At 37.1% G+C, this 26,549-nt stretch overlaps 1 protein-coding gene across 6 annotated transcripts in view; it reads left to right on the plus strand.

The window, feature by feature from the left end:
- Positions 1-14,702: 14,702 nt before the first annotated feature.
- LOC148866690 (uncharacterized) overlaps positions 14,703-26,549 on the plus strand; it is a 39,282-nt gene continuing 27,435 nt past the window's right edge. For 2 of the 6 annotated variants that reach the window (XM_088981351.1, XM_088981353.1), the window contains exons 1-5: positions 14,703-14,970; positions 15,328-15,507; positions 15,618-15,664; positions 21,189-21,254; positions 21,421-21,528. In XM_088981351.1, coding sequence (XP_088837477.1) covers positions 14,932-14,970; positions 15,328-15,507; positions 15,618-15,664; positions 21,189-21,254; positions 21,421-21,528 — 440 coding nt within the window. In that variant the 5' untranslated portion in view covers positions 14,703-14,931. The remainder of the gene's footprint in view (positions 14,971-15,327; positions 15,508-15,617; positions 15,665-21,188; positions 21,255-21,420; positions 21,529-26,549) is intronic. The other 4 variants (XM_088981352.1, XM_088981356.1, XM_088981357.1 and 1 more) reach the window with 3 other exon arrangements.

Consider the following 26,549-nt stretch of genomic DNA (forward strand, 5'->3'; position numbering starts at 1 on the left):
ACACTTTACTTACAGAAAAGAGACAATCACATGATGACTATTTGAAAGTTTGTTTGCTGGATTAAACATTGAGAAAGCAGCTGCAATGACAATGGTTTCATGATCAACTTAAGAATCAATATTATACATAACAATATTTAAAAACATTAGGGCTTTTCATAAGAAGACCCAACCCGATCAAACCGACCAACCCAACCCGAGTCGGCCGGGTTTTCTTCAGTACTGGTTGGTTTTGGGTTGTAAAAGGATCTTAGTTTTTATAGTCTTTTACACCAAATAGACAACCAATTACAATTAGAATTAGGTGTCTTTTTTTACTTAGATTAGAAGGTTTCTTGAAATATACAAATTTCATTCTTCTTTCTCTAATACAGTTTGACTTTCTATTTTCTTGATAACTTGATTGGGGGGTGCTCCTGCTTCACAAAGTTATTGGCCTATTTTCTCTTAATTTATGTGTTTTCTTTGTTGGATGATGTTGCTAGCTACTTCTCTGATGCCCAATCTACCAATTTATTACCATGGTTGAACTTAGAGTCGAAACCGACCCAAACCAACCCAACCTGATTCAAACCGACTAGATCGGTTTTGCTTAACACAGAATCGGTTTCGATTTCAATTTCAAGTAACCCGATCAAATCGGATCAATTGGAAAATTCTCAATAAGCCGATCCAACCCGACCCATGAACAGTCCTAAAAGACATGAAGGTCACAAAAAAGAACAAAGTCAAGAGAATCATTGTTCGTTTGGATTGTTGTGCCCGTTGTATGATTGTATCCCGTCCACTACAGCTTCTAATCCCGCACATCATGTCAGCTCATTGTGTCTTGATTTCCTATGAACCATCTCTGGTAGTGAAACAAAGCTTTCTTAATTAAAAGGACCACACCATGCAAAATAGTCACATCCACTAAAACTTGCACCTACTTGTCAGAGAAAAAACAACACAGTTTAAATTATATTCAATGGAATCAATTGTAAGCGTTGGAGATAATGCTGCTTTAGAACAGTCAATGGGTGACATCCACAAGTCTGTCCAATGAACTCTACAATACAATGTCTATTATTCATACAATTTTGTATGTGAAATTTGGAGTGCTTCGAAACAAGGTTTCAACTATCGGAAACATAAGGTGTATTGGAAATATAATTTTAAGAGATGTATCAGGGTATGGTTTGGATATGGACAAAAAATCAAGATACACATAAATATAGTAAAAAATTCAAATAAATATTAAAAAATATATTACTAACTATATTTACATATTTTATATGATTATAAATAAATCATTTATATGTAAAAAAACCATAATTTAATGGTTTATATAAAGTGTGACATATCGAGACACAATTAATAATCGTTGAAAACTAATAGAAAAACTAAAATGTAAAAAAAATTAAAATGTGAATGTTAATTTTCAAAAACCAATATAATTAATCTTAATATTTACTAGTATATAAATTTTAATAATTAATTCTAGCATTTATTAATAGAAACTTCGCACTCATTAAGAAAAGTGAAAAATTACTTAAAATTAAAAATACATAAAATAATAGCAAATAAATATGTGTGGCTCATTGGCGAACTTGTGGTTGTTAAAATCAAGTGACCAAGGTTCAAATATTGCAATATCTAAAATTTGAAGTTTTATACTAACAAAACAAAATTAATGATAGGGGATCATTAATTACAGGAATTAATGAGAGAATTTGAATCAGGCGATAAAATTCAAATTTAAATTTAAATTTGCCTTGGAGTAATTGGCTAATTAATGAAAGAGATATTAGACTTAAATGAACAACATTAATGAGAGATCCGGTATTAAATATGGATTAACGATATAGATTCGAACTATATTAGACTGTTTCAGATACAAAAAGTAACTGAATGAATGATTTATACATGTCCTGAGTCAACTTGACTAAGGATGTTTATTGTAGCCATGGTCCCTCAACATAGTAGGACTAAAGCTCACATTTGAAGCAAATAAAGTTGTGTTAACTAAAAACAATGTATTTGTTGGAAATGGATATAATGTTGGTGGACTGTTTGTACTTCTAATATTATTATGAATAAGAATGCTTCTTCTTCTACTTATATTAGTAGGCTTGCTTCCTCTATGGGTATAGAGCCATAGGAGGAAATCACTATATACCATTACATGCATATGAGGGGGGTTAGGGGTGCTTTTCACACACACGTGCTGAGCTGTGGTAGGGTGTGGGTGTGGATGTGGATGTGTACATGTGCACATCACCTTAACATTTTACCCTTTTGACCATCCGGTTTGTAATCGGTTTGACCGATTAAAATTTAATTTTCCTTTTAAACGTTTTCTTCTTCGTGTCTCTTTGAACAAGTGCTCTATCTGAAAGGACACATTTGTGTCCATTCGAGTGACAGAGTAGGGGTGAGCATTATTTAGTTAAAATCAAAAATTTCAGTTTTGGTTTTCACAATTATAAATCTGATTAACTAAAAAAATCAAATTAAAATTCATTATATAATATAATATGCTATATGTTTATATATTAGTATATTATAATGAAATTCGGTTTTAACTGAAATAACTGAAAAGCGAATTGAAAATTTCAGTTTTCTTGTAATTCATTTTCGGTTCAATTTTAAAAATTTCGATTTATTCAAAAAACCCAATAAACTGAATGCTCACCCCTATGACTATGACTAAGAGCACTCTATAAATAGAGTGTTGGTCAAACAAGTGATACATATATGTGTCCATCCACTCATAGTTTATTAGGTTGTAACTCATAAGACATCTTGGAGGGAGATTCAAAATTTCTAGAATCTCACCTCCCTCCCCTTTGCTTTGGCTTTTTGTTTTTTCCCTCTTCTCTCCTCTTGCATGTAGGTGAAGAGCTCTTATCCCACATTGTCTAGGAAAAAAATAGCTTTGAGTATATTAGTAGACTTGTCTCATTTATGAGTAGGGACCCATACGAAGAAAGCAATATATACCACTACATGCATGTGAGGGGGTTGGGGGGTGTTTTTCTCACATGCGCACTCCAAGTTGGGTTTGGGAAGTGTTGACTAACATTTTTTCAAAAACAGTTCTGCAACTCTTATGCATTTCGGGTATGGAAAGCATTGATTGATAAGTTCCATTCTGACTTCTATTTATTATTTGTGCACCAAGAGATCTTATCATTGTTGGAATCAAATGGCAAATGAATGAAGGTGGGGAAATAAACAAAACCAAATTGTATATTTGACTTTCATGCTCAAGTTTTAAATTCACCTCCAAATCTATGGATCTTAAGATCTTCACAAGTTTGATGAATCCATTGCTTGAGCTTTGAGACACTGAACATGATCAAAGCTAGCATTTTAGCAATGATCAATAGGGGTTACTAGAATTTTATGATATTGTTTATGAAATTGGCATCTCCAACAAAGGCCAATATATCCTGTCAATATATTTTTGGAGATCACATCAGCACCCCACATGCATATCTCAACATGCATTGACATTGGGAGATGTTCTCAACACACAGTTGGAATGTGATGTGGTGTCACAAGTGAACTCTTCATCATGCCCTCAAGTGTTGTCCACCATGTCTGCAACACATTTTCAATGTGTCATGAGTGTGTCTTGGGTGGGGCTGCTATCTATGTATTTTGTAAGAGGGGGAATGACAATGACATTATTGTGATTATGTAGCATAATTTTTCAACATTTTGATGTTTCCTTCTATCACTCCTCCAAAAGCTTAACTTATTCTTTGAGGGAAAGTAAGTTGTCAAATATGCTAAGAACATGTGAAAGTTAAGCATGAGGTCCCCTCAATACTAAATTGTGTACTTGTGCTTGCCACTATTTTAGCAATACAAAAAACCTTTTGACTAATTTGTATGCCTTTTTTGTTGCATTTTTGTGTATTATTGTTTATTTTCGTAAGCTTATTCGACCCAATCAAGCGTTGCACAGGGCCTCGTAACTAGCCCCGTGACACTAGGGCACCAATGGGAAATTATTTTTTTTGGTTCATTATAGTGGTGGAGAGAGAAGTATAGAGGAGTGAAAGAATAGAGAAGGGAGAGAAGGATAATTTTGGAAATTTAAAATGTTTCGAGGTGTACATGCTCAAGATAACTTTTGGACAAGTGTGGATTTTTTAAAGTTGGAGGTATTTGATGGTTACATTTAAAAGTTGAGGTTCTTTTTAAGTGTTGTGTCATGGACCCACTAATGGGCCCACTTATTGAATGTGGTTTGAACTAGAAGAGCAACGTAGTAGGTGTTTTCGGTTAGTTGTTGGGCCATGCATGCAGTGGAGAGCCACGTGGGCCTATTTGTGAAATTTGTTATTAGTTTGTTGCTTATTTTATGGGTCAGTTAGGCTGCGTTTGGAAGGAGTGTAAATGCAAATTTAGGCACGGCAAAATATTGCACCTCTGGTTGAGGTGCATGCAATTGTGGATCAAATTTTACTTTCAATTTACACTCTTCTTGTTGGGCAACCACGATGCAAAACAAGGGTGTTAATTTGTGACTGTTTGGATATTTTATAAGGATGCAAATTAATGTTGCATTATAAGAAGCCAAATAGCCACTATCCCAGAATTTCAAGAACCCAACTCGATGGGTGCATTTTATTGTTCTCGTGATGAATTTATGCATTCAAAATACAAGGAAACAAGTTGAAGTGATCTCCAAAATCTCATAATGTCTCTCAGATGGGCTCCAAAACAGTAAATTAAATTTAATATTATGAACATACATCTTCTTAGTTGCAGTTTCTCTGAATGCTTATCCGTGTAGTCCAGTCTTATTACTGCACAATTAGTAAACAAACGGGAAAACAAGAAAGCAGAGACACACAAAAAGGCAAGATTTGAAATAGTTTCTTAATGCCTCCCTCCATCCATAGATGGACTCTTATCAAAAACTTCATTTTGATCTCAACTGGAATTATGATCCCAGCTTCCCCTGCTAGCTTCTGAAGAACAAAGTTTATCTGATAAACCATAATTTGACCACATGGTCCACATCTATATAAGAAGTATGTATTATGTTTACAGGAAAACTCTTCCTTGGTCTGTATTGGGTTCTCTCCATCTTTGATGAATCATGTTTAAATACACAGCCTGGTCACAGGTTTGGATAACTATATTTCGATGGCAATTTGAATCTGACACATGAGTTACCACCATAAATAAATGAAGCAATCCTGCTGATTAGCTAAAAACCGGCTGAAGCCTCTGGAGAAAGACCAGAGATACGTTGAAGGGAAAAAGACATCAGTTACCACCATAAATAATTTGATTACTGAAAACCAAAAGGAAAAAGAAAGACCAGAAATTAAGAAAATTGGGTCTAGGAGACTTGAGCCAGTAATATGTCAATAGGGTACGCAATTAGTTTTTGAAAGAAATCAGGTACAGGAGAAATCTTGCAGCAGTATTTGAAAAATGAAAATCAGCTACAGGAGAAATCTTACTTTCACTTTTAGAGATACGTTGAAGGGGATCTAAAAACGATGTTGGTCAGGAGCTTTGAACAGGAAAAAAACTAAATAAAAGAACAAAATAACACTAGATCAATATCTGTTCAGTAAATCGGATGGAGAAATGAAAAGGATCGTTGTTCTCTCACTTGCTTAAATGCAGACCTCAATGCAAAATTCAACAGAGAAGAGGTTCATTGTTCAGATCTCAAACGCTGTTCAGATCTCAACGCAGACTTGAACGCTGAGGCTCAAACTCTCAAGGCTGTTGGTGATGTTTTGAACTACTCATATCTCAAATCTGAGAATAACAGTCGTTGCTCAGATCTCAGAGTGCCGTGCTAGTGGAAGAGCATAGATTCCTCTTCTATTTCCCTCGATGAAATAGGGCATGATTTTTTACTTCGAAAAAATCGATGTAGTTTTCCACCACTAAATCGATGTAAATCATCCATCGGGTGTTTACAAATTTCCATCGATAATAGAAGCTTTTTTACACTGTTTTCAAACACACACAATTTTGGACCGAAGTGCAATAATGCACTGAACCGGAATTTACACTCCTTCCAAACGCAGCCTTAATAGTGAAAGAGTGTCAGGATAAATCACGTAAAGGTAATGGATTATGGGTAATTGTACGAGTCTAAGAGTTGATCGGAGGAGGTCTCTTATCACCCTCGAAGTAGATGGAATTTACGTTACATTCCTATTTGGGTATTTAGCACTACTCCCATAGTGTATAGGGTATTTATATATAGTTTATCTATTTAAATATTTTATATTTATATCATGAAGTTTTTCCTGAATTATCAGTCAATTTTATTAAGAGTACCAATACAAATTTAAACTCAATAAAAATTGAGTTTAAAGATATTTTTAAAATAAATTCACAAGATATCCTGTTGGATTTTAATCTTATAAGAGATTAAATTCAATGGGTTTGATTGATCAATTACAAGAGAAATTGTACTTGCACACTTGATTGAAAAATCTGTTTTTCTCTTATAAATATCTGGTTTTGAACTTGTCCCACATTGGATAATTATAAGGTTTGTTTTTAGTATTTCAATAGGAGCTGATTTACACTCCTTAGAATTAGTAGAGGAGAGTATGGGGATTCGATTGCGTGCGCACGCGTGTGCGTGCGTGTTGTGGCGCAATGAGGCGCTTTAGAGGCGCACTTTGCGCGCACCCACGTGGCTCACGATGGGTGGCTTTTGGTTTTGGTGCGTTTCTGACCATTGATCACCGTTGATATCAACGGTCACGATTCAAGCATTGTGACTGTTCAAGGTGCCTTCTCTAAATCATCACCTACCTTTTCCTCATACATCTTCACAAATTATTTAAGGAGCATGAATCAAACACCAAAACACACAATATCGAAGATTTACTATCTTTCTCTCTCTTAATTCGGTCTGCTATAGTCTCACAGAATGTTTCTTTGGAGACTCTTCAACTTTGCTGGTTGCAGATTCTCGCCCAAGGCTCTGTTGTATCCTGGGAACGAGTTTGCTTGTAACTCAACAGCAAACTCAATGAAACTGAATGGGGGCAAATAATGTTCTAAAGACAGTGTCTTCAGACGCGCCTCAGAGCTTCTCCTCCAAACTTATAGTGACCCCATCTAGCCCAACAGTTTTTAGAACGTTATTCTACAATGAAGGCGGAAGCAAGCATGACTTCGATCAAGTTGATGAACCAAGATCTTGTTCAACTAGACCAGTTCGATGGAGCAAATTTTAGCCGATGGCAAGACAAGATGATCTTCTTTCTGACCACACTGAAGCTATACTATCTGCTGGACCCGAATCTGCAATCACTTCCTAAACCCACTGACAAAGACTCAAAGAAACTAAAGAAGGAAAGAGCAAAACGAGAAAATGACTCACTTCTATGTCGATGACACATAATGAATGCTTTATCAGACCGGCTCTACAACTTCTACAAGGAACTTACATCTCCAAAAGAAATATGGAAGGCCCTAGAATTCAAATACAAGGAGCAAGAAGCATATACAAATAAGTATCTTATTGTAGAATACTTTGACTTCACCATGAACGACCATAAACCCATACTAGAGCAAGTTCATGAACTACAGTTGATAGTCAATAAAATTCGATCCCTTAACATCATCCTTCCTGAATCTTTCCAAGTGGGAGCAATCATTGTCAAACTTCCACCATCTTGGAAGGATTACAGGAAGAAGCTTTTGCACAAGGCTGAAAAACTTACCTTGGAGCAAATTCAACAACACCTTCGTATTGAAGAAGAGTCTCGGTTTAGAGATAGTAGGGGTAAGTCCCTGGCCGGTATGCTGAACTCTAAGGTCAATTTTGTGGAAAACGGATCGAAGAAGACTAACCCTACATTATAAATAAAGAAAAATGATGAGAACTTCAAGAAGAGCAACAATAAGAAATGATCCCGCTATGTTTGTGGAAAGAATGGGCACTATGCTCGAGTCTACCGACATCGGAAAGGCGGAACCAAGTCTGCAAACATGGTAGAAGACAATTCTCATGGCCATGATTACTGAAATCAACATGGCAGAATCGTCTTCTGGATAGTAGTTTGATTCAGGCACCACAATTCATTTTTGCAAGGACAAGTCCTTGTTCAAGACATATGAAGAAGTAACTGATGGTCAGGAGGTATAAATGGGAAACCAAATATATGCCAAAGTTGCTGAAAGAGGCAGCGTAGAGTTGAACTTCACCTCCGGAAAGACACTGACTCTCCTAAATGTTCTCCATGTTCTTGACATTAGAAAGAACTTGGTCTCAATAAATCTTGTTTGTAAGAGGGGACTCAAAGTTGTCTTTGAGTCTGACAAACTAATCCTATCCAAGAATATGATGTTTGTTGGAAAAGGATATGATTGTAATGGTATATTCAAATTAAGTATTAATGAAGGAAAAGTTTCTGTTTATATTATTTATTCTTTCTCTTTATGGCATGATAGATTAGTACACTTGAATTTTAAATCCATAAAGAACATGAGCAAACTTGGCATAATTACTTACAGTACTGAATCAACTGAAAAATGTGAAATATGTGTAAAATCTAAAATGGCTAAGAAACATTTCCCTAGTGTTGAGAGAAATTCTCAACTTCTGGAACTAATCCATTCTGACATCTGTGAACTTAATGGTGTACTAAATAGAGAAGGTAAGAGATACTTCATAACATTTATAAATGACTTTTCTAGGTAAATATATGTTTGCCTTATGAGAATTAAGGATGAAGCCTTTGACATGTTTAAACTATATAAGACTGAAGTTGAAAATCAACTAGAAAAAAAAAATTAAAATCCTTAGAAGTGATATGGGTGTTGAATATTTTAAAAATGAGTTTAATTTTTTCTGTGGAGAATTTGGAATAATACATCAGTGTTCTGCTCCCTATACCCCTCAACAGAATGACTTGGCTGAAAGGAAAAGTAGAACACTTACAGAAATTATAAACTGCATATTGTTAAAAGCTAATGCACCCTTAAACCTGTGGGGGGAAGCACTCATAACAGCTTGACATTTACATAACAGAATTGTTTCTAGAGTTAATAACAAATACCCATATGAATTATGGACAGGAAAAAAGCCTAATTTAGCATATCTAAAAGTGTGGGGGTGCTTAGCATATTATAGAGTTCAAGATCTTAAAAGATGTTAGACAGTTTTGTATGCCCTTAGCTTCAATCAAAATTGATGTACTTTATGAGTTTATTGTAAATGAATAAAAGTGCATATTTGATTCATGTTCCCTTGGTATGTTTCTAGAGTTAATAACAAATGCCCATATGAATTATGGACAGGAAAAAAACCTAATTTAGCATATCTAAAAGTGTGGGGGTGCTTAGCATATTATAGAGTTCAAGATCCTAAAAGATGTTAGACAGTTTTGTATGCCCTTAGCTTCAATCAAAATTGATGTACTTTATGAGTTTATTGTAAATGAATAAAAGTGCATATTTGATTCATGTTCACTTGGTATGTTTCTGTGTAATACCCTTAAACTGGACACTTATTAAGAATCGTGTTAGTTTAGAAAGTTCACAGCCAGTGGGTCGGTCTGGGGAGACCTATCCTGACAAGGCTGACACTGTGGTGCCATCAAGTCGGTTGAGGTGGCTTGTCTCAGCTACTGAGGTGAGACCCCAGGCACATACAGTGTGGGATTAATTGAATCTTTGAACTGGACTAGATTTCCAGTATTGCCCTGGACCTTGGAGATTGATGGGCAAAACTGAAAAGTTACACCCAACCCCTATACTCAATTATAATACCAATCAGTGAGATCCTTAGCGGAGGTCAAAACCTGGGTATGTTGGGACAATCCGAGAATTCATCTGAGTGGGTGATCATAGTGACAGGATCAGCCCCTTTATCGGACAAAGGTAATGATCGGGATGCGCTCTCACTGTTGGAAACCAAGACTACCGGCAGCCGATTTCAACCGTTGAGATTTGTTTTGCAAAATATATTTTATATGAGATATAAAAGTATATATATTATGGTTTCTAAAATGTTTGCAAAATGTTTTAATTCTCGGGATCCATATAAGTGGAGAGTGCAACACTATTCCTTGCAGCCGAGGGAGATGTCCTTTCTTGTCGGGCAGTGTATGATCATTAAGGGCTGAGAGGTTAAGTGTAAGACCATTGAGGATAATACCTGATGGGCTAATCTTGCATCTGCTCACAGTCCCTAGGTGTTACAAGGTGGCTTGGCCCAAGGACCACTTAGGGTAAGTGTTGGGCCCATAGAGCCCATTTGATGGGTTTCAGGGGGTGCACTATCTTTAACAGTGTATTCGACCAGGCCTTGTAACAAAGGCTGGGCTAAACCCATGTGACTGATGTGTAGATCAATGCTTGGGTCCCACGCCATACAAGGAAGCCCAACTGGGCAGCAATTAGGAAGGTTGAGTGAGCACATAAGCTTAATGGGCCTAAAGCCCATTTCGAACTGGGCTATTTATTTAGTTAATTAAATGGGCAAATTCTGAGATGGATTAGCAGATAGGATAGGGTCTTAATCCTATCCACTCAGAGAGTCCAGATCTTAATGTGATTCAGATCTAGAAACCTTCTAATGGGATTAGGATAAAGCTAATCTAATCTACAGATAAGATAAGGGTTTATCCTTATCACTAGAAGAGAAGGCTGATCCAAATATGATTTGGATAAGCACCTCCTAATGGGATTATGAGCTGATCTTTTAAGTTAACAAAAGGAAGGAGGGGGTGGCAGCCTTGAGAGAGACCAACAAGAAACACATCAGATCCTCTTTAGTGTTGAAATCAAGAAGAGAGAATTCTGCAGCCTGCGAATACTCTCTTGCCGCCTCCCTGCTCTTGTCACCTTGTTTGCTAGTTCGATCTCCAGCTGTGGGAGAAGTCAATATTGGATCTTGACATTAGTTCTTTGAGAAATGATTGAAAAGGAAGCTGTGCTCACGTTCCATTCTACTGTTTCTTGCGAAGGATAGAGTTCTTGGGGAAGAACACTGCTAATTCTGCTCCATCTTGCACTGCGCCATCTTCAGTGGGAGCAGTCTTTGGATCCTTCCTTGGGTGTGAACACTTTCGTTGGGAGATATTACTTCTCCGTATCAGGTATTATTCTCTCCCATTCCTTTTGGTTCAGATCTGATTCAGTTTAAGGTTCAAGATTTATCATTGAAAATATGATTTTCTAAATAGAGAATGTGATTCCCAGTTGAAGGGAGAGAAAAATTTTTTTAATTCGCCCCTTATTCCACAATCTTTGAGCGTCCATGTGATGGATCTCTCATCCTTTCAAAAGAATCAAATTATGACTTAGAGTTAAGAAAAGTATGTTTGTTGGATATGTAGAACATAGCAAGGTGTATAGGCTTCTAGACTTAGAGTCCAACATAATAATTGAAACTAGAGATGTTGAATTTTTAATAATAAACAGTGTTCTGAACCTACAGAAAATGATACTACAGAAAATGACAGAGAAACTCAGATCTTAATATCTATTGATAATAATGAGATTGAAAGAAGAAATGACACAACTGTAACACCTACAATAGGACTTAGAAGATGTCAAAGACAAAGAACAGAGAAACACTTAGGTTCTGATTTTATCTCTACTCAGTCAATTGTATTTTTGGTTGAGGCTGATAGAGAGAAGATTTTAAATAAGATACCTATTGTCTTAAACATTAAAAATGATCAAAAAACCTACAATGGGGTCATGACCTTTAAAAATGCTGTTTTTTGGAAGGAAGCTATAAATGATGAAATTGATTCAATAATGTCAAATAACACATGGGTACTAGTAGATCTGCCTCCATGATCAAAACCAATAAAATATAAATGGGTGTTTAGAAGAAAATACAACATTGATGGAACTGTACAAACTTTTAAGGCTAGATTGGTAGCCAAAAGGGTTTAGTCAAAAGGAAGGAATTGATTACTTTGACACCTTTGCACCAGTGGCTAAAACAACTTCTATTAGAGCACTCATAGTAGCATCCATTTATCACTTACCTATTCACCAAATGGATGTTAAAACTGCTTTCTTAAATGGTGATTTAAATGAAGAGGTTTACATGGAACAACCAGAAGGATTTGTTCTTCTTGGAAACGAGAAGAAAGTCTGTAAACTGGTTAAATCACTATATGGATTAAAACAAGCACCTAAATAGTGGCATGAGAAATTTGATTTTTGCATAATAGCTTTTGGTTTTAAGCATAATAGTGCTGATAGATGCATTTACTCAAAACTCACTAAAAATTATGGAGTAATTGTATGTCTTTATGTTGATGATATGCTTATTGTGGGTACAAATATGGTTGGCATAAATGAAACTAAAAACTATTTATCCTCTGTCTTCAAGATGAAAGATTTAGGAGAAGTAGATATCATCTTGGGAATAAAAGTTAAAAAGCACAGTAGGGGCTATACAATAAGCTAATCACATTATATTGAGAAAGTATTTGAGAAATTTAAGCATTTAGGGCTTAAAGAATATAGCATGCCATATGATTCTACTATAAAGCTAGTAGAAAATACTAGTAGAGCAATTGCACAAGTTGAGTATGCTAGTGCAGTAGGAAGCTTGATGTATGCTATGTTTTGTACCAGACCTGATATTGCATTTGCAATAAGTAAACTCAGTCGGTTTACAAGTAATCCCGGTGCCGAGCACTGGAAGGCAATTGGGAGAGTTCTTGAGTATCTCAAGAGAACTTTGGAACTTGGCTTGTTTTATTGTGATTATCCAGTTGTACTAGAAGGGTACACTGATGCAAGTTGGATTACCAGTAATGGAGATAACAAGTCCACATCTGGATGGATTTTCGTCCTTGGTGGGGGGTGCAATATCTTGGGCATCCATGGGACAAACTTGTATATCTCATTCGACCATGGAATCCGAATTCATAGCCCTAGCGGTTGTTGGAAAAGAGGCTGAGTGGATTAGGAATTTATTATTGGGTATAAAACTTTGGCCTAGTCCTATGCCTCCAATTTCCATTTACTGTGATAGTGAGACAACTCTGTTAAGGGCCTACAGTGGTACTTATAATGGTAAGTCCAGACATATAAGTCTGAGACATGAATTTGTTAGGCAACTGGTTCAAGATGGAATCATCACTATAACCTATGTGATGTTAAGTAAAAACTTGGTTGATCCTCTTACCAATGGCTTGGCCAGAGAATTGGTAAGAATGACAACCAAAGAGATGAGATTAAAACCCTTTACTTAGTCACCCGTAATGGTAACCCAACCTAAACTAGAAAACCATCAGTCTTGGGTTTAATGGGTAACAACAAGTTACAGCAATGTGACTGTTAGCACTGACATTGAGAAATTTCCCATTACAACATAAACAGTGTTGTCCGTTATGATGAGAGGTTGAGATAAACTCTTAATGAAGTTCTGAAATGTGTTAAATAACGGAACACATAGTGGAACTTCACCTATGTGAACATAGAAGTGGTGCCGCTTCTCATGAGGGTTTGGGTTTGCTCTCGGGATTGTTCATGAAACCAGGAAAGAAGCACATGGCCATAACAGTGCTGAGCAAAACTTGAAACTTTTGTAGAGACTGGACATTTTTATGTGTATAGGTGTCTTCGATCTGTCTTGAGAGTAATTGGTTTAAGGTCTTACCACCAATAACTTTGACAAGGCTCTGAGATGACTATACTAACAAGAAGTTTAAATTGATAAACACCTTTTGTATGCATAATTGTGTCATATTAGTTTGGATTGAGAGAGAACTATGTAATTGATCAATCAATGTGGGGAATTGTTGGATTTTAATCTCATAAGAGATTAAATCTAATGGGTTTGATTGATCAATTACAAGAGAAATTGCACTTGCACACTTGATTGAAAAATCTGTTTTTCTCTTACAAAAACCTGGTTTTGAACTTGTCCCACATTGGATAATTATAAGGTTTGTTTTCAATATTTCAATAGGAGCTGATTTACACTCCTAGAATTAGTAGAGGAGAGTATGGGGATTTGATACCGCACAACGCGCACGCACGCGTGTGTGCAGCGCAATGAGGCGCTTTAGAGGTGCACTTTGCATGCACCCGCGTGGCTCGTGATGGGCGGCTTTGGTTTTGGTGCGTTTTTTACAGTTGATCACCGTTGATGAGATCAACGGTCACGATTCAATTGGGTGTGATTAAGAGACACAATTCAAAGTTAACAGTCATCAACTGTTAACTACTTTTTAAATAGTCACAATGCTTGAAATTGTGACTGTTCAAGGTGCCTTTTCTAAACTAGCACCTACATTTTCCTCATACATCTTTACAAATTATTTAAGGAGCATGAATCATACTCTAAAGCACACAATATCGAAATTCACTATCTCTCTCTCTTAGTTCGGTCTGTTACAGTCTCACAGAAGGTTTCTTTGGAGACTCTTCAACTTTACTGGTTGTAGATTCTCGCCCAAGGCTCTGTTGTATTCTGAGAACGAATTATTTGTAACCCAACAACAAACTCAGTGAAATTGAGTGGGGGCAAATAACATTTTAAAAATAATGTTTTCAAACACGCCTCAAGCTTCTCCTCCAAATTTAATGGATCGAATGGGGTGTCACATGAGATGGGGTGTCACATGAGATGTGAGGAGAGACGGTATGAACAAGTATGAATCTTTATAAAATTTTATTTTTGAATATAAAATATTAAAAATAAAATAAAATAAAATAAAGCACATGAACATATTCTCAACTAATCATTTCATTTTCAGCACTCCTCAGTCCTCTATGTAATAGACCAGAGACCACCAAACGAGGAACGACGAAAAATCACGCTCTTACTAGTTTAATACAGAGTCAAGTGCTTTCTGATCATTGAGAGAGAGGGAGGGGGTTTGAAACAGAGAGAAGAAAGAGAGGGAGAGTGAAGTTTGGGGATCTCTCTCTTCCGTCTCCTTTCCTCTCTCGACAACAAAGGCAATGGCGGAGGAGCCTTCTCTCACTCGCTGGTCATTCCTGGTAATGAATCTCCTCTTGGTTTCCTCCCCTTTTTTCAGTTTCGATGGTTTCTTGCTCTCTATTAATTCGAGATTATGAGTTTTCTGGGTTTCTTGCTTTCTTTCTTCTGTTGATGTCGATCTTGTCTTCGATAAGTTCATAGACTTTCCCCTTAAGTGTCATCTGGCCTTTCTCAGTTCTTCCGAATTACGGCTAGCTCTTCTCTTTTACTGTTTTATAATGTATGTCATCACTCTTCTCTGTTTGAATTTTCATTGACTTCGGCTTGTGCATGTGTGGATAACCGAATCGAGCGAAGTAGAATCTTGCTGGAATCTCTTTCTTTATTTAGTTAATATTCTTTTCCCTTCTTTTAAGGATTTTAAGATGTTTTATGATGCAAAGTTTGGGAGAAAAAGGGAGCCTGAGAAGAAGGAGGCTGCAGGGGCTGATCAAACTGCTGCTTGTAATGGGAGTTCTTCAAATGGATCAATCAATGGGACTGGGCACGTCAAGAACACATCTGATATGGCGATCTATGAGCAGTTCCGGCGTCAGGTTAGTTGCCTCTATTGCATTGAATGAAGGGGGTTATGCCGTTCTTATCATTGATGCAGTATTTTAATGCTTACTCTTTTTTTTTTTTTGTTTTTCCTTTTTTTTTCCAGGAGAAAAAAAGCCCATCACAACTTAATGGAATTCCTTCCGAAAGACCGTACGCCCACTTCATGGATCACTAATTCACTATTTCCAATGCTGAAATTCATTATGCGCGTTTTCTAATTGTAAATACCAATTTTATGATTTCACAGTGTTTATCAGGCCTATCAAGGGTGAAGTTCTGCAAGTTGTATTGATTGACTTATAATATTTGCGTCAGCTAACTGTTGCATGCCTTTATAGGTTTACAACATGAATCCGTTTGAAAACTCAGAATGACAAATGTGAGTAGTTGAATTCCAGTCATTGAGGCTGGATAGGGGTTTTCCTGGTAGACAACCAACGTTTCCCATTTTCTTGTAGAGAAAGATGCTGATCTCTGAAATGAATCATGTATCTAAGCATCTAAACAATTGTGTGTGAGCTGACTTTTTGTCATTTTCAGACTTAGGAACCTGTCCGGAAAATCTGAATTCTGGTTCCAGTGCAATTTTATTTGAACTAGTACAAATGCATGGAAATGCAATTGAACAGAATGTAAATTCTGGTTTAATTTTGTTTTAGGCTTTACTTTATTCTGTTCCAGGTCTTATTTTACTCCGTTTGTACTGCAATTAAACAAAATAATATAAAATTTGAAATAAAAATAAATCAGAACTTACACTGCAACCAAACACAGCCTTTCCTTCTTTTCTTTTTGTTTTTTTTTTTCCTTCTCCTTCTTCCTTTTCTTTTCTTTCCATCTTTTTGTATGAGGTGTACACCTATAACACGTCTCATGCACTTGAGGCGTATGCCTCATAGGCATCAATGTCTCTGGCATGCACTTTAGGACTTTTTGGGGTCACCTCCAGGTATACACCTTCCATGCTTTTCAAAACATTGCTTTCTTCTGATATTTAAATATTTGTAAGATATATTTTAAATAGAAGAATTTATGTGTAGATCAAGCAATAAGGATGAAAATAAGAATTGGAGAAAACCAATTACTTGTAATTACATTTTTTGTATTATTTTACATATTTTTGGGACTATTTTTGAAAATGATTAGAACTTCTTGTGCATATTGATTTTTACACTTAATTAAACCTTATTCCAACTATATGGGGTTAACAACTATATGATGTTCTGCCATTCCACTAGTGTTGCATGAACACAGGCATGGGGGTTGGGGAGTCAGAATCTGATACGTTTTCAAGAGTCTGACTCAGCAAGATGATAAAACATGGAGTTGTGCACATGTCTATGGAAAAGCATATACTATTAGATTCATACTTCTTTTTATTTTTTTGAATTCTAGCATTACATATCTGCAAAAAAAGGGTCTTAAATGCTGCCTCTGTTACTGAGTAATGGTTGATATGAAAAATGGCATTCATCCTTTACTATCATTTATGTCAAATAATCTAGGAGATGAAAGGGAAATGTTCCATGGAAATGTCCTCAAGAACTCATGATGTTTTGGATTCTGATGCCTGTTCGACGTTGGCACATCGTCCATTTAGGGGAGTCCATGCAACAGTTCATTCTGCTTTGTTCAATACTCTATCCATTGTTATGTTAAGGTCATCATTTCTCACTATTTCAACCCATGCTCCTCTTTTCTTTTGGAAAAGGAACCCATGCCCTTTTTGGTAGGGCTGATTATTCATAGTCTGTTTTAAAAGGCTGTCTCAGCCCATGGTTACTCCTACACTTAGCTCTTCTAGATTCTTCAACTTGTAACAGATCATTTCTTCTCATTATGCAGTAGTACTGTATTGTAGCTGGTCTTCTCAAAACATGGCCAAACCATCTGAGGGGCGGTTCTTTAACAGATGAAATGACTAAACTGAAAAGTTTATTACTTTGTTTTTTAGTGAATAAGTTTTTAAGGAGGCTGTGGACTCCTTTATGGCTGAAGCTGAAATTGGGTAGATTACTCTACCTTTGAATATTTTATCATGTAATTATTTTATCCACTAAAAGATAAAGCAATAAATTTATATCAACAACTTCAGTCACTATCAAAAGGCCCCTTAGTCGACTTTCCCTCATTTTATTAGCTGTTGGAACTACTCCTAGGTTCTTTCAAATAAGTTCATTTAGGATTCTACCATTTCTGGTTTTCCCACTCACCCATTTCAAGATTCACATTTCATCTACACATTCTTTTTGGAGATGTTGCTTCTTGACTGGCCAAAATTTAGTTTTATGCAATAACACTAGCCTTATAACCATTTATAGGACTCTAGAATCTAGATGCACCCTATTTCCCATCTATCTCTGATTCTATGGGTGTCCTTCGCTTCAATCTCTTCCTTGTTATGGGTTGTAGTCCATCTCATGGCAATATTAAATTAGCTAGTGAGAAGGTTGTTTGTAATGGTGGGTTACATGTTGGTTCTAAGGAATTTGGGCCAGATGTTGAGTTAGGGTCGAAAAGATTTGAAGAGGGGGATGACTTGTCATAGGCTTGGTTCTACTAGGATGGGTCGGAATGGCTCGTCGATGCTTTTAGTGGTCATGTGGGAGGTATTAAGGAGGGGAATGAGTCAAGGTACCCCTTTTTTTCCATGAGAACTTGACCGGCTTGGGACAAAGTGAGAAGCTGTTAGGTCTGAATGAGGCCCCTCTCCTTTTCTTCATTGAAGTTGGGGGAAAAGGAAGCTGCCGATGCTGTGGAGAAAGTTTCAGCAGGTGGATGAAGATAACAGGAAAAGAACTTGACTGATTGTTATAAGTGGTAGGGAAGAAGCTTCAGAGAATTTGGAAGGAGAGGAAGATGAAGATGAGGAGAGGATTTAAGGATAGGTGCAAACTCAGTTAAGATTTGCTTGGGGAAGGAGCAGGGAAAGAATGGTTTAATGGAGGAGCGGATGGAAGGGAAGAGAATGAAGTGAATGGGGTTAAAGGTTCTTAGGTCAACCATAGGAAAAGGATGTACAGAACAAAACCTATAGATGAAGATTTGGAAGCTGAAATTGATGTGGAGGAAGATGCGATTCTGATTGGTGAAACACATGAAGTTGAAAGCACAGTAGATTTGGAAATAATTATTAGCAAAGACATTTATCAAAAAAAAAAACAATTATTAGCAAAGAGGTGGAGGTGAGTAAAACACTAGGTTTATTTTTCTTGGGCGGAGAGAAGCTGTCAAGATTTAAAGGAGTGTGTGCTGAATAGGGTAATACATTGGTTAAAGACTTTGGAGTTATTTCACTATTTCTCCTTCAACGATATTTGGAGGAATTGACCAGCAGTAGCTAGGCGTTCAGCTTTAAAGAATAGGGTATTGACAAGTTGGGTACCCACTCCTGGAGTTTCTTTGAAGCTAAATTTTGATGGGATCAGTCAAGGCAACCCAGGTCCCTTTGGAATGGGGGGTGCCTTGAGAAATGAATTTGGAGAGGTTGTATTTTTTTTAGTTGGGTCTTTTGGGGATTGGGGACTCTACTAGGGTAGAATTACTAGCTGCCCTACAAGGGGTGCAGTTTGCAAGTCAATTAGGTGTGGAGCAACTATTGATTGAAGGGGATTCCAAAGTGGTGGTGGGGTGGTTGAAGAACCTGGAGCAAGCTATGTGGTGGTATAAGAATGAAATCAAGAAATTTAAGTGGCTGACACAAAATATGTTTGTGACAATATAGTGGGTGAGAAGATTGACAAATGCATTGGCTGATTGGTTATCCAAGCAGGGGCCAAGTAGGGAACATTTGTTTTGGGCTAAGTTGTAATTTGATTGACTTTTGCTCCTTTTTGCAATCTGTTTGGGAGAGGCTGCAGCTCCTGCCTCTCAAAAGGATGCTTGTATCAGTTTGAATCTCTGAATTAATAAAATTTTCCATTACTCATCAAAAGAAAGTGGAAGAAAATATTGGTGGGCTTTTCAAGAGTAGAGTGAAGGTTTTTTTTGACTCATACTAGAGTCTTTACAACAACAGAGGTGGAGAAGCAAGACAGTTTACCAAGTGAAGCAGAACAAGTGTTTGAGAAGACCACGATCTTAGAGTTAGATAGGATTAATGATAATCTTGGGGAAAGGAAGAATGTTGAGATCCATCCTCGTGTAGTTAGACTATTTAGACACCAAAGAAATTCTCGAGCTGTTCCTGTTTCAGTTTAGGTTGAAGGGGGTTTATTTTGGGATTGGAATTACAAAGAGAGTAAAGAAGACAAAAAGATTAAAAAAATTGTGGCTGATGTAAAGGTGCCCTTGGAGGCTCGCCTCGCCTAATCACCAAGCAGTCTTGTATATTGTGTTATAATCTCGATATATTTTCTTCTTTATTTACCTTAAAACAAAAGGTAAAAAATTGGTCATATTGATATATCGCTTAGTCCCCAATTCTTAATATTCCCATATTTCTATTCATACTATTACTAAGTTTACATTGCATATATTCTATTTTGGTCGTACTTATTTTAAGACCTCTTTTTTTATTGGAAATGGTAACTTTCATTTATAAGTTATATTAAGGAGTACAAATGTCAAGCACCCACAACAAGAGTGTTGACCCTAGAGTTTATCTCAAAGATTACAACACATTCCATAAAAGATTACCCCTAAGGGTCCCCTGCTTTGCCAAGTTATCAGCTAAACCATTGGCTGATCTCCTGGTCCATTTAAATAGAGCCCCAACTTCCCTTGTTAGGCAAGAAGTTTCCCTCATTTGCTGTCTTATAAGTCCAAACTCCCAAACATTTTGTCTGCAGCCATCCTATCAGTAACTCGGAGTCTCCTTCCACCTCAAGATTGTGGAGTCCCCATTACTTCCTAGCTATCCTCAAACCTTGAAGCAGGACTAACCTCAAACCTTGTGAGTCTCCCATCTATTGGACCAGAATATAATGCGACCAGTCCACCCTCCACATCTCTGAATGCTCCCCCAACTCCAGAGGGCCCTGGGTTACCTAATGAGCACTTATTTTAAGACCTCTTGTTTATAAGACATTTATTCATACTTCATAGATCCACTTTTGTGTTTAATCCCTCTCTAGTTCCATCAGTTAATACCATGCCATCAATAAAGCATGCAATCCCCTCCTGAACATGTTTAGTCAATTCATCCATGGTTAGTGCAAACAAATAAGGGCTAAGTTTTGAGCCTTGCTGATTACCATCAGAATTGCAACTCTGATGCCCCCATAGGAGTTCTAACATTGGTTGTTTTACCCTCATACATGTCTTGATTAGGTCTACATATTGATTTTAAGCTAAACCCCTTGGCCTCAATTTGAATTTATGTAGATATGAATACACTAACCACCTCCATGAGCCATGGGAATGAAGAAAATGGGGAAAATGTCAACTTCTGAATACAGCAATTTTGTTAACCGTGTAAAATGTATAATATAAGTAACCGTAATAATCCTTTCTATGAGACTATGATGCATTCCAAAATTCATTTTCCTAAGGCTTTATTGTTGGAGTTTTTTATGGTTATTTCCTTCTAGATCATTTTTCTGACATGAAGTTTTATGAAGGGTTTAATTTTGTGATGACACAATAAGATATTTTATCTTTAATAGTATAAAACTGTACCAACATAGCCTCTCTTGGAGAAGCCTGCTGAGCTTTCTCATGTTTAAATTTGCAGGCAGAAGCCTTTGCTCCCACCATTGGAGTCTGCAGAAACACGTGCACTGGCTGAGAGTTTATGTAGGTAATATATATTTTTTGGCTTAGCAGTATGTAGGTAATTGAAAATGCCAAAGCTTTATACCTTCATAATATTCACCTTTAAGTTGGTATTGGTTACATTTTGTGTTTCCCAATTACAATCTATATAATCTACTAATGCTGTTTCTCATTTCTTGCTTTTATACCAGGGACATTATCCGTGGAAGTCCAGATGTGAAGTGGGAAAGCATCAAGGGGTTAGAGAATGCCAAAAGACTTCTAAAGGAAGCAGTTGTCATGCCTATTAAGTACCCCAAGTAGGTCTTTTCACTTATGTGGATCAAGCCATTGAAATAGCTCAATATTCTTTTATACTTCTCTTTAGTAATTTTTTAATTTTTCTTTATAAAATGATTAATTTAGTATCCAAAACCAAAATGAAGTCAATTTCTGTTGAAGATACTTCCTTATATTACTGAAATTGAAAGTTCTGAACAAAGATACATGATTGTAAATTAGTCAAGTTCCACCTAAAACAGAAACAGGAAAAGCAAAAGGTAAGTACAAGTCTTGGGATCATCTTGAATGATCTAGCAAGTCTAGTTGATTAAGAGCCTAAAGGGGCTTTAGCAAAAAAAGGCGGTACTTTATGGAACTTAATTTCCAGTCTCATATGGAATAACAGAATTTTTGAAGGAAACGATGTCTAGGCCAAGTTGTGAATGGAAAGATCGACTTTGGAAGCTTCCAATTTTCAAATTTTCTTCTAGGCTTCTATTTTGTCTGGCTTCAAATTTGAAGGAAACAATGTCTTTCAAATTTTTGTAATGAGTGGGAATCTATTCTGTTTGATACATAGAAGGGGTAAGCAGTTATAAATTCTTTACCTGGACTAATAGTATACACTTGTATTATAAGTGGATTTTTTTTGCTTCTATTCTCTCTTTTTTATTTATTTTATATATTATACAAATATACCTAATGAAAAAATTGAAAAAGACTAGATCACTTGTTTAGTGATATTGAATGGTCAAAACAATTATAAATTTCCTTTTTTTACAAGTGACAATAGATTTTATTAATAAAACAACAATTTTTGATGAATAATGGTAAATTTATTAATTCAGAAGCTAATTTAGAGTTGTGAATTTTTTTTTGATGAATGATAATAAATTTATTAATTCAGAAGCTAATTTAGAGTTGTGAAATTTTTTTTTGATGAATGATAATAAATTTATTAATTCAGAAGCAGATTTAGAGTGAGTTCATACAACATCCCAGGGAGAGGCGCGAGCTGCAGCCCCTCCTTGAATCTTACAAGTAAACTAGGAAAGAAAAGCAAGAATCACAACTGAGCCGAAAACAATTCTTCCCTATTTACCCCTTGCTTGGCTAACACATCTGACAAAGTATTTGTTGATCTCCCCACCCACTGTACAGTGACCAACATATTCCTTGTCAACCAACTAAATTTCTTCATTTCATTCTCGTAATGCCACATAGCCTCTTCAGGATTTTTCAACCAACCCACCACCACTTTGGAATCCCCCACAATCGTTAGGTGTTGTACCCTCAGCTGGTTTGCAAATTGCACCCCTTGTACAACAGCTAAAAGTTCTGCCCTGATGGAGTCCCCAATTCCCAAGGGACCTGAGTAGAGCAACAAAATCTCTCCCTTCTCATTTCTCAAAGCACCCCCCATTTCGGATAATCCTGGATTACCAAAGCTACTTCCATCAAAGTTCAACTTCAGTGAGCCTTCGGATGGAGGAGATCAGCTTTCCAAGGTCTTCAGCCAAGGTATTGCCCTATTCAACAAACAATCTTTCAATTCCTGATTGCTCCTTTCCTTTTCTTGAAAAATTCTAGCATTCCTTTCTTCCCAAAGAGTCCAAATCAAGGCAGCACGAGCACATCTCCACATAATTCTCCCTATTTTTGTAGGCCAATAAAAGGTAGAATGGTTGAAGAGCATGTGAACTTCCGCTGGTAGATTCCAACTGCTCCCAAACAACGAAAGTAGCCAAGCCCAAAGGTCTGTAGAAAAGGGACAAGATATTAATTGGTGGTAACAATCCTCATCGTGAGCTCTACAGAGGATACACCAATTAGGAGAAATACAAAGGAAATGTCTTCTTTTTTGTAGGTTATCTAGAGTGTTTACTTTCCCATGGAATACTTCCCAACTAAATGCCATAATTTTTTTGGGAGCTGGCCTGCACCAAATTTCTTTTGACGGAAAGGGTTGGTGAGTTGAAAGTTGAAAGAGGCACTTGAGGAAAGAAGCACAAGTGAATGTTCCATTGGGTCTAGGAGTCCATACCCTCTTATTGGCTTGGAGGGATCCAAACAAACCTGATTAAGACAACCAAGCAAGACAGAAAGAGATTCAATTTCATCTTCCCTAAGTCCTCTACAAAACCCAAAATCCCAAGTAGGATCTAAGGGTGTTCCCAAAGGTGGGACAAATTTTGAGACCACCTCTTTTTTGTACAAAGAAATAGAAAATAGCGAAGGGAACAAATCCTTTAAAGGTGTGTCTCCTACCCAAATATCCTCCAAAAAATGAACAATGTTGCCAGAACAAACTTCATACTTGATAAAATTGAGGAATTGAGGAAGGGTGTTGTGAATGGCCTTCCAAGGTGCTGCTAGTTTAGCTTGCCTTGATACACCAACATCCCATCCATTCTCTGACCTCTCATGAATGTTTCCCAGCACCTCATGCCACAATCTCTCTCTTTCCAATGGCCATCGCCATAACCATTTCCCTAACAGAGCTTGATTTTTTCTAGTTACCCTCCCAAGTCCCAAACCCCCCTCTTCTTTACTTCTGCACACAATTTCCTAATTAACCAAGTGATTCTTTTTTCCTTGTCCCGACTCCCATAAGAAATCTCTCATCAACTTCTCCAGTTTCCTAGCTTCCCTAACTGGTATCCTAAATACAGACAAAAAATAGGTAGGTAAGTTAGCCAAGGTAGCTCTTATTAGGGTAATTCTCCATCTTAAAGAGACATAATTCCTCTTCCATGAGGCTAATCTCTTCTCAAACTTTTCTATCACTGGGGTCCAAAATCTACTCTCCCTAGGATTTGCCCCTAAAGGAAGCCTTGAATATGACATAGGCCAAGCAGAGGTGAAACACTCAAGACACTCCGCAATAGCCTCGACCTCCCCTACCTCCAAATTTATACCCGCTATGCAGCTCTTTTCCAAATTAATTCTCAAATTAGAAATACTTTCAAATCCTTTGATTAGCTCCTTTAGGTTTGCTACCTTTTCGCTAAAACCTCCTTCACAAAAGATCATTAGGTCATCTGCAAACTGAAGGTGGGTGACGGGGACTTGGTGTCTCCCTATTCTCCAACCCCTAATGGCATCTTCACCGTCAGCCTTAGTAATGATCCTACTAATCACATTAGCTACTAAGGTAAAAAGGAAGGGTGAGAGTGGATCCCCTTGCTTGACACCCCTGCAAGCTGGAAAAAAGTCCCTCACCATACCATTTACCAGAATAGAGTAGTGATAAGTACTAATACACCCAAAAATCCAACTACACCACTTGTCCCCAAATCCACAGTTTCGCATAACCTCTAATAGAAACTCCCAGTCCACCAAATCATAGGCCTTTTCAAGATCCAATTTACAAATGAAATCTCTCTTCCTAGACCTTTTCATTTCCTCCGCACACTCATTTGCAATTAAGATTTGATCTGTTATTTGTTGCCCTTGAATGAAAGCCCCTTGGGTTTCACTAATGATAGAAGGGAGGACTGTTTTGATCCTCAACGAGAGCACTTTAGCCAGCATTTTATAGATGCTTGTCACTAGACTAATAGGCCTATAATCTTTTGGGTGGTTGGCATCATTCTTCTTCGGTATCAAGGCCAAAAAGGTGGCATTGATTCCATGGCTTATAATGTGATTGTTTGCAAATTCCTTAAAGACTTCAACTAAACCCTCTTTCAACACCTCCCAACAGTCTTGATAAAAACCCATTATAAAGCCATCTGAACCTGGAGCCTTGGATCTATCCATTAGAAAGATGGCTTTCTTAATCTCTTCTTCATCGAAATCCCTTTCCAGCTACCTTGCCACTCCGTCATCAATTCTTGACCATTCCACCCCTTCCATGACTGCTCTCTCACTCAAAGGTCTTCTATAAATCAATTTGAAGTGGTCCACAAATTTTCTGGCTATGTCATCCTGGTTGGTAATCACCTCCTCTCCTATCTCTAGCTTTGTCACAAGATTCTTTCTTCGTCTCCCATTTGCCAAATCATGGAAAAATCTAGTATTTCCATCGCCTTCCTTAATCCACTTGTGTCTAGATTTTTGTCTCCAATTGATTTCTTCTCTCAGTAACACTTCTTCTTATTCCTTTTTCAATTGTCTCCTTAACACTCTGTCCTCCTCGGTCAACCCATTTTGAGATTCCTTTACATCCAAGTTTTCTATTCGAGAGATTAGGCACAAATTTTTCTCCTTAATTCTACCAAAATGATCTCTATTCCACTCTTTTATTTTGGCTCTCAACCTTTTTAATTTCTTATGAAACTTGATCCCCTTCCATCGTAACCCCCTCTCCTCCTCACCCCACCATTCCTTCACATTTTTTACAAAATCTGGATGGGTAAGCCACATATTTTCGAATCTAAAGGGTTTGGGTCCTGTAGGAAAAAACTTAGTACCTATCTGGATAGGACAGTGATCGGAGATCACACTGGGTAACGCTTTAGCAACCAAGTTTTCCAAACTATTCTCCCAGGCAAGGTTAAATAAGAACCTGCCCAACTTCGAACACAAAGGGGTTTCCTGAAGGTTGGACCAAGTGTAACTGACTTGTAGTAGAGGTATTTCGTTCAATTCACATTCTTCAATAAAACCATTAAATTTCTTCATGCTTGTTGTAATTACCTGTTGGGGATTACTGGTTTCATCAGAGAATCTAATGACATTAAAATCTTCGCCCAGGCACCAAGGGCCATCCCATAGCCCCTTGATTGCATATAGTTCCTCTCACATCTCATTCCTCTCTCTATAGGAATTAGGGCCATAAACATTGGTTAAGACCCATACACACCCATCCTCTACATTCTTACACTTAATGGAAACTGAGAATCTGCCTATCAATTCTTCCACTACTTCCACCACATCCTCCCTCCACAGTGTTACGATCCCCCGAGACTCCCCAAGAAGGAGACGAGCTCCAACCTAAACCTCTAGACCTCAAAAAACTCCTCACCCATCTCCCATCTAATTCCATCATTTTGGATTCTTGTAACAACACAATATCGGGTTTTTCTCTTCGGAGTAGGTCTTTGATCATCCTTCT

This window comes from Nelumbo lutea, chromosome 3 (assembly GCF_056320005.1).
Source record: "Nelumbo lutea isolate HS-2025 chromosome 3, American lotus-T2T, whole genome shotgun sequence".
NCBI lineage: Eukaryota > Viridiplantae > Streptophyta > Magnoliopsida > Proteales > Nelumbonaceae > Nelumbo > Nelumbo lutea.